This window comes from Mytilus edulis, chromosome 12 (genome assembly GCF_963676685.1).
Source record: "Mytilus edulis chromosome 12, xbMytEdul2.2, whole genome shotgun sequence".
Classification (NCBI taxonomy): domain Eukaryota; kingdom Metazoa; phylum Mollusca; class Bivalvia; order Mytilida; family Mytilidae; genus Mytilus; species Mytilus edulis.
Genome location: NC_092355.1, coordinates 63695613 through 63705343, shown reverse-complemented (window position 1 = coordinate 63705343; position 9731 = coordinate 63695613). Strand labels below are relative to the sequence as shown.

The window sequence follows — 9731 nt, the reverse complement described above, 5'->3', positions numbered from 1 at the left end:
ACATTCACTCCATTCCCCAAAGAATTTTTTTTTAACCCATCCCACAATAACCACCAAACGAAACCCGAGCCTCCCCTTGGTAGTATGGAACCTTGTAGCACAATTGTAGAGAGATCCATACACTTAGGCACAAGTTATTGTCTGGAAACTAGAAAAATGCTTGTTTTTAGCCCCTTTTGTGCCACTAATTCTTGTATGTTTGGTGCAACTACCCCCAAGCTCAATTTCAGCCTTCCCTTTGTGATATTGAATCTGGTGATACAATGTCAGAGAGATACATACACTAACACACACACAAGTTATTGTCCGGAAACTACAAAAATGCTTGTTTTTGGTCCTTTGTTTGGCCCCTTATTCCTAAACTGGTGGTACCATAACCCACAAAATAATTCTAAAACCTTCATTTTGTGGTATTGAACCTTCTTTGATAGAGATTCATACGCTTAAACTAAATTTATTGTCCGGAAACCAATTTTGTTTTCGGACGAAGACGACGACATCATAGCAATGTACGAACCCATAAAAAAAATTGGCGGTCGTATAAAAATTATCAGTAAGACTAAATCTAGTGAGTGTCCTTGAAGAACGATTTAAACCAAATTTTATATATTTTTTACAGAAAAACTGTAAACATAAAATGATAAGGAACACAATATATATATTTTTTTTTTAATAATGAACTATTTTCTAGTATTTACTATTAGAGAGTGGTCACTATTACAGTTTCACATTGATCGAATGAGCGACTCAAGCTTTTTATAGTCTCTTCTTCAGCTCACTCTATGCTTTGCTTTAAATCTGTACATGAGCATCAATATATAACGGCGGATATGTGTATAGACTTGAAATTAAAAATATGGCATGTATATGGTTTTACAAGAGTGCACACGCTGAATTGTCTTGCCTGCTTTACTGATCATTTAACTGTACGTTGGAAGTCTTAAGGACAATTGTTAAACTACAAGTATCACATTAACTAAATATACATGACAAAAGGTCAAGGTTAAATAATTGTGTCAGACAGACATGAACACCTTACAATCATTCAATATAACAAACGTAGTTGACGTATTGCTTATCGTAATTGAGAAACAGACTTCAAAACAAAATATCTAAATTTAACCAATGAACCCTAAAATCGAGTTCAACGTCAGATGATACATGGCAGACAGACATGTACGTCTAACCACCATTCCATACACCAAATATAGTTGTTGACCTACTGTATACCATATTTGAAGCAGAGACATAAAGCCATAATCTTAACATTGACCTATAAACCATGAAAATGATGTCAAGATTAAATGACACCAGCCAGATAGACATTTACAGTTAACAATAATTATTTACATCAGATAGATCTAGTTAACCTATTGATTATAGTAACTTAAAGAAACATCCCAAAAATAAAACTTAACATTGAACAATGAACAATGAACCTTGAAAAAAGAAGAAACTTACCAGACTGACATATATTTCTTACAACTAATCCAAACATAAAAGCTATTAAAAAAATTCAAGCAGTCGCTTAATCAAGAAAAAGAGGTCCAAGACAATGGACGTACGACAGACAAAACATTCAAGGTTTTAAGCATCCATGTCTTCTTCCTTCTGAAATATAAAGCTATATATAAATTGTATACATCACAGCCGCCGCCGCGGGTGGATAGTATTTCCATGTTCCAATAAGAGTCAAGATAGTACTAAAAAAGAAATTGATTTACAGAAACAATAGATGTGTTGTGAATATCCAAAGCGATTTTACTTTTTCAGAAGCATATGTAAAATTACCGATTGAGTTATTATAGAAGAAACATTTAAAATTACTTTTGTATTCCATATATAGATTTCCTACTGAAATCAATTGAAACAATTATAAACCCATATGCTTTTCCCGCATCCGGTGTAAAATTTTGTACAGTCTTTGTTAAAACAGATACTATCAAGGGATGGCCATCTTTTTGTCACTACAGTGTCTGCAAATGTTCCATCCGGTCTTAGTCTACACACACCTATATTCTCGACAACGACATACACATAGCCTTGATTATCTAGAACGATTTCATACGGCCTATTTTTGTTTGGTGGTTTATACGTGAAACGATTTTCACCGTCAATTGTAATACAACAAACGGCTTCACTGTCAGTATAACATATGTTTCCATATCTATCCAATGAGATACACCATGGTATTAGATTTGCATTATCAAGTTTGATAATACGAACAAATGACCCTGTAAGATCAAGTACTGATATGTTTCCCTTCGATCCAATAAATATGTTTTCATTTGAGACAGCAACGCCGCCTTGTTGACTGTCCTTAACCGATATTGTATTTAACAGTTTCCTGTTGTTGAAGTCTACAAATTGTGCGATATCTTCTGAATAGAATGTAACTACTCCTTTATATTCACGTTGAAATAGAGCAATTTGAAATGGTCGGTGCATAAAGAACATTGTGAAATTCAATTTTCCCTGGTTGTTATATCCCATTATTCCATACTTCGGGAAACGACTAAAGGTCATGAAAAGCTCGTCTTTGTCATTCATAGTTAACGCGTTCATAGAAATAACCGAATCTGTATCAAAGGTTACCTCTTGATTACGAACAAGGGACGTCAAATGTTTTTGTACAACTGGAATTTGTGACTGGCGTTTTTTCACTTGAACAAATTTAAACGAAGTTGGTACTTCTATGGTTTCAATTGTTCCTAAAGAAGTTATTTTGTTTTTTAGAATATTTGGATTTAATTTGATTTTATATTGAGTTGTATTCTCTGTTATAGCATTAATTCTTTTTTCGAAATCGGTTACAGTTGTTTTGTAAGCATGAACAACAAGAAAAGTTTGTTTTTCGGATCCATGTTTCTCGACTAAAGCAAGTGTGTCTTTTTTTTCTTTCGTCATCTTTTCAATATCTTGTATTTCATTGAGCATCACTTTTGCATTTGTTACTATTTTGTTTTTTTTCAGTTTCAGGTCTTCGAGCAGTGCATTTTCTAGAGATTCTATTTGACTAATTGCTTCCTCTTTTAATTTCCTTGTTTCATCCTTGATCACCTGTGCTTCTTTTTCAATGCTTCCAATTAAGGTGCGTCTATTGTTTGAAATGATGGATATGGTCGTTAAAACATGTTCTATGAGTTCAACAGAATCAATAAATGACTGAGACTTTTTTATGCCTTTTGATGCTATGTCAACTGACATAACTTTTTGACAGGAGCGATGTGTTTCTACTTGACATTCTTTGCAACAAAGAGTATCATGGTCGATACAAAAATATTCAAATGACAAGTTGTCATGTTTTGAGCAACGTTGGTCTGATATATTTATATGTTTAGGCTTTATGTCAATATCAATGAGTTCGTGTCCGCGTGACATTTTCTGAACGCGATGATTTTCTGTGCATTCCAAGCATAACGCTTCTTCACAAATGACACACCAACGAGTCGGAGTGTTGTTCTTGTCACGTGCTTTACATGGCTCACATTGAGAAATTTCCATTTTCTAAAATAAAAGAAACCAGTAAGTGTCATTTCCTATAGAAACAAATCTATGATTGTGCTTAAAGAGTCACAGAACAATTTCCCCCCAATACATGTAGTTTAACTGCCATAAGGCAAGATCTTTCATCTTTTCGTTCATTTCTAATTCATTTTGTATCATAAATCAATATAATGAATAATGAACTAAAGATGCCATCTGCTTGTGATTTCATTAACATTTACGAAACTTTTACTTTTATTTATAAAAACATAGACGAAAGTCTAACAGATAGTTGCTTTGTCTACATCCGTGAACATATATTTTTTTTAATTTCTCAAAGGAACTGTTATCAGTATAATCTAGTATCTGTACCTTCAGTTTTCCAAAGGTGGGTTAATTGAGAAGGTATTTAACCGCAAATTCGGAACATACAAAAAATAATAGTACATATTTCAAACTACATAGTTCATAAGCATAGCTATAACTTAGCCAATAAGTAAAATGTATGGCTAGTTTTGGTGTCAAATGAAAGGTTAATGAGTTGGCATTACTGTAGAGATCTAAATAATATTTCTTTTTAAAATATATGAAATCAAAATAGAAGGGCATATTGCCCCTCCTACTAAGATCAGAAGTACTCGTTTTTATAAAATAAGAAAATATGCTATGATGAGAAATGAGGCAACATCCGCAAGAGACCAATTGACACAAAAATTAAGAACTATAGGTCACCGTACGCAGGGGTGTGGAAATAATTGTTGTGAGCACTTGTCCCCGGGCAAGTGAAACCTAAAATTTTACTTGTCCGGAAATTTTTTTACTTGCCCTGATGATCCCAATAAATATTGAAGTATTTCTTGTTAACTAATATATGATTCTTACTTTAAGCACTGTTGTGCATCACAAACAAATGAAATCTATTTGTTTATATGTGTAAAAAATTAGGAAAGTAGGAAATGGGTTGACATCAATGGGACAGAAACCTAACAGCAAACCAACCAATGAAATGACATGTAACGGATAATTTTGCAGCAGTTTTTGAATAAAAATTGTAGCCAGTAGGTACATTCTAAATTTGAGGACAGTGATTGAAGAAATGTAAACTAAACAATAGATAAACTATTGATTTTGTGGTGTTTCTCTCAACTGACACACTTGCTTTTTCTTGATTATTTATTATTGTCTTTATGGTCAATTAAAGCGTCCCTTTTATTTTCCACTTTGACAACAAATAATGTTGACCTTTCATCTATACATAAGACGTCATCTATAAATAAGACAAAAACTTAATTTATTTTCCGAATTTCCATAGATAGCCAGGGCCAATCTAATATCCATGATGTCTGAAATTCTCGCTCCCTTTTTTTTAAATACTCTGTGTCCTCCATTTGCATTTAAGGTTTTCTACTCGACTCATGACTCTTTTTGTCTTCCTTGCCCACCTTTTTATTAAGTATTTATCAATCTGAATCTCGATACATAATTTAAAGAAATGACACTTCCGGTAAATGATGGACAGAACCTAATCGACGATCCCGGGTCAATGGACAAAGACAATGCAATGTTACGCGACTCGGGTTCGCATACTTATTTTTATTTATTTTGGTAATCGATCTATTTCCGGTATCATGTAATATTTATCGTCATGAACATTGATGTTTTTACTTGCTGAACATTGGTTTATTTTACATAAATTAAACATCTTTATACGTTTTGAAATTAATTTTATGTTTTTGCTGGATTAGAACTTTGTCTTGTATATATTTTTACTTGTCCACGGGCAACCAAGACATAAATTATTACTTGTCCGGTTGTTCAAATGTACGAGTCGGGCGAGTCGGGCATAGCATTTCCACACCCCTGGTACGGCTTTCAACAATTAGTAAAGCCCATACTGCATAATGAGCTATTAAAGGCCACGAAATGACAAATGAAAACAATGCAAACAAGAAAACTAATGGCCTAATTTATGTACAAAATAGTGAACGAATAACACAAATGTTATACAGCAAAAAACGTCAACCACTGAATTACAGGCTCCTGACTTGGTACCGACACATACAGAATGTGACGGAGTTAAACTAGTTTGTTGGCACTCAATCCTCCCCTTACCTGGGACAGTTGTGTAACAGTACAACATAAGAACAAACTATAAAGATCAATTGAAAAGGCTCAACCTTTGTACAATGTACTTCTGAGAACAATTGCGGTAAAATATTCAAAAAGTAAAATAACAAAAAAAATCCAGGGAAAATTTAAAACGGACTCGCTTGATATTCTTGCTGATAAAGTCAATATCAGAAACAAAAAGACCATTATTCTTCTATACTGAGCCACGCCAAAAGGATATAAACAATGAAGGATAAAAATATAAAAAGTCAAATAAAAGAACAGTCAACGCTATAACACGATTATTAACAAAATATGCTATATGGTATCACAAAATAGTATTTACAGCGTATGCTACCATTTTTATATTGAAAATCATTGTGGTTTATTTCTTTTAGACGATTTTTTCAATGTCACGTAGGGAATGGTGGTATAAAGGCGGGGAAAATCAAAAGAATAAATTTCAGAAAAGGGTCGCAATTTTAAAGTTATCTAGAAATTAGTTTGAGGTTTTTTTTTTTATTAACAAATCCACGTATGGTTAAACCACTACGCGAGTATATAGTTTTATAGTATTTTTGAAGTTTTCCGTTCACTGCAGACAGTTTTTTTGTCAATCTATTGGACAATTCCTTTGTAGAACATGCAGATAAGTTGGTAATGTACCGTTTTTCGTAAGGAATTTGTGAACCATAGTTATTCGATACAAACAAGGTAAGACTTTAGATTTGCTGCTAAAAGTAATGTTCATTGAAGCTATGAATAACTTATGATTCGCCATAATCTCATCCTTGTCAAATGATATGTTTTGTATGTGGGATAACATGAGGAGTGCTCATTTAACAAGACACTCGTAGTAGTACGGTTTACACAATAAAACAATGTTAAACAATAAAAGGTAATGTTGTATAATTTTGACATGAAACGATTGCACATTTTTTAACAATACAGACAATAGTAGTGTACCGCTGCTCATTATTTATAATTCGATTAAGCAAAAATGAATCCGAGTTACACACACTTGAACCGGGAAAAACACATCAACTATAAGAGGAATAACAGGAATACTTAACTTGAACAAAAGCAAACGCCAACATAGACAGTAACGAACAGAAGATAACAACTACCATATTCTTGACTTGGTACATTTTTGGAAGAAATTGGGGACTGAATCTGGTTTTATGGCTAGCCAAACATCCCTCTTATACGACAATGTTAATAATGCCGCACAAATAACAACACTATGCGACAAGAAACAAAATACAGCATAAACATAAGTTCATGATTGTTTAAAGTGGAGACGGACGGGAAATAAATTACCAAATCTCATCTTAAGAGGTGGTTTTAGCTCGAGGAGTCTCAAGTTTATTCTGTTCCTTTTAAAATATCGAATTAATCGAGAAATAAAATATAACTGACCAAATGGAATACTACCTATCACACCCAAAAAAAAGAAACAAGAAAAATGTTAACCAAATTTAGAATAAGCGACCATTGTCTTTTAATAGCAACCGGACGATATACAAAAATACAAAAGAAACGAAAAAAAATGTAAAATATGTAATATCTTAGATGATGAATTCCATTTTTTCTTCAATTGTAAAATTAATAAAAATAAAAGAGAAATCTTCCTAAAATATTATATACAACAATATGTCAATTTTAATACACTTAACTTAACTGATAAACTCGTGATTATGCTAAATCTATCAACACCATTTAAAGAGTCATTATAACAGAGGAAAGGAGATCAATAACTGTTTTAAACATATATTATATTATTGTCGAGTTTTCTTATGTTTGTTTTGACTATTATTTGTTATGACCAAAATTGGTTTTTGTTTGTTTTGCAAATAAAGAATAAGTAATAATTATTTTAATTGATGTTTTGATTTTCACATTGCTGAATTAAGTGATTAATTTTACATTTTTTTCGAATATAGGCTGACACTTCAATAGAATTGCATTGCAATGATATTTTATTACCTTTTGTGTCCCACCTTGGCTTCTCTGAATAATAGAAAGGAGTAGGATAAAATAGTTTAAACACGAATAATTGTCAAATCAGGTTTGATCATTGTGTATGTATCATGTGTATTATGTCGTTGGCTTTTTAAAATATAAAAACCAAAAGATTAGATTAGCAATTACAAAATTCTCATACTAAATACAACTAATGATAGCAAGAATAGAATAACAATTAACGATGATGGAGAACTACATGTCCTATGGTAAACTTAAAGCATAATTACAACGATAATATATTAATCTGGTATGCACGCTGTACTAGAGACAAATACCAAACCGAATTTATTACGTTCTAGGTCATAAGGTTACAATCCATTCGATTTCAACATAAGTGTTTGATGACCTTTGTGAGAGTTCTATTTTATTTTCTAAGATGACATTTCTGTGGTTGTGTTTTGTAGTTATCATACATTAGTGCAACATATGTTTTCTCAAATTCGATAACCATTCATGGAAAGATTAAAGCTAAGCACATTTTGGTTAGTGGAAATGTATAAATACATAAAGACAATTATTGAGATTGTATAGGATGAAATGCATTTTTTTATGTATAGAAAATGAACATTTACGATACCGTTCATCTAGTGTTGTTAGTGTTTACAACCAATTCCAACATCAACATACCTCAATTTATTCTTGCTTCAAAAATGGCTACCCGGAAGGTTTATACGTATCTAACAACAATATGATCACCTGATCACCTGATCGAATATTTCAAACCCCAAACAGTAGCTTTCCAAAAGCCTTTGTTTGCCCAATAATCTATATGTAAACAATTTAATGTATGTACGATGATATGGAAAACCTCAAAGGCAATTAATATTTGGAAGCAGAATTGAAATACGATTCAACACCAGTTGAACATATGAGTTTATAAATTATAAAAAAAATGCAAAATAATTGGTTTTGAGGTATGATGTATAAGATTACCCAGCATATCAAGCAGATTGTTGAAATATGTTCCCTATTCCGTTGAATATAAAAAAAAGCAATACATTCAGTTACATGACAGAATATTTTATACAAATACGTATACTTACCAACTTCAACAGTGATCAACCTCAAAACATAATATAGTTTCAGAGTTTATCATATTTTCATTTAGAACCTGTTGACATTTTGTTGATCGTATGATTCCATTCGTGATTTCAATTTTGAAGCCTTTGCAATATTAAGAAGAAACCCCGAACTGTAATTTCATATACCAAATAGTTCAGCTTAAAGTAGCTAAGAAACAGACCTTAAGGTAACACGATACCGAATGGCATATCTCCCGATTTCCAAAATTTTTGGCATACGTGTACTTTGAATCGAGTTACATCGGAATATGTAATAAAAAATGGGGGTCACCATTTTTGTTTTTTTGTAATTTTCATAGGAAAACGTCAATTTTGGCGACAAATTTACTTAGGTATATAGGGGAAATGCCTTTTTTTCGGCTTACCTTTTTAGATTTTCGAATGGATGGCTATTTTCTTATATACGGAGAAAAACAAAAAACTAACATAATATTCAGAATTGCATAGTGAATCCATACACGTATAGAAACTCATATGTCACCATCCTTGTTTTTGAAATAAATGGCTTCAAAGTTGATCGATAGGCCTAGAATTTGACCAAAAACGTGTGACGTTATGGTGTACGGAATATAACGTTATTCCTTCTCAGAGAAATGGAGAAAAAAATATGTGTCAGGATCTGAATGAGTATATTTTATTTTCATTTCCCCTGTCGATTGTCGTAAAGTTCCTAGTAATGCAATATAGAATTCTACTGAATCAGATATAATTTTATTTCGTCCTGCACATGGAATTTCACTCATATGAATTAATATTAATATCGTCTGATTTTCACATCAAACGAGCATATACTTGAAACTTGCGTGAACAGGTTCCATGTGAATTTTATGATAATAGTTCATGCATAAATCACCGGAATTTTGTACACGTTAAATTCACGTAAATATTTGAAATAAAATTATTTAAATTATATCTTTGTTCTAAAATTTGATTAAAACCATAAAGAATACCTTCAGATTTTAGTTAAGTTTACGTGAAAATTAAATGAAACATTTCACATGAGATTCATCCGAATTACTGATTTTTAAC

At 32.0% G+C, this 9731-nt stretch overlaps 1 protein-coding gene across 1 annotated transcript; it reads right to left on the bottom strand.

Moving 5' to 3' along the window:
• Positions 1-657: 657 nt before the first annotated feature.
• LOC139497932 (uncharacterized) lies at positions 658-8603 on the bottom strand. The gene is made up of 2 exons (XM_071286182.1): positions 8554-8603; positions 658-3507 (listed from the first exon to the last, which is right to left on the bottom strand). Exon 2 carries the CDS (start codon positions 3502-3504, stop codon positions 1861-1863), a length of 1644 nt encoding a protein of 547 aa, XP_071142283.1. The 5' UTR covers positions 3505-3507; positions 8554-8603; the 3' UTR covers positions 658-1860.
• Positions 8604-9731: the final 1128 nt, after the last annotated feature.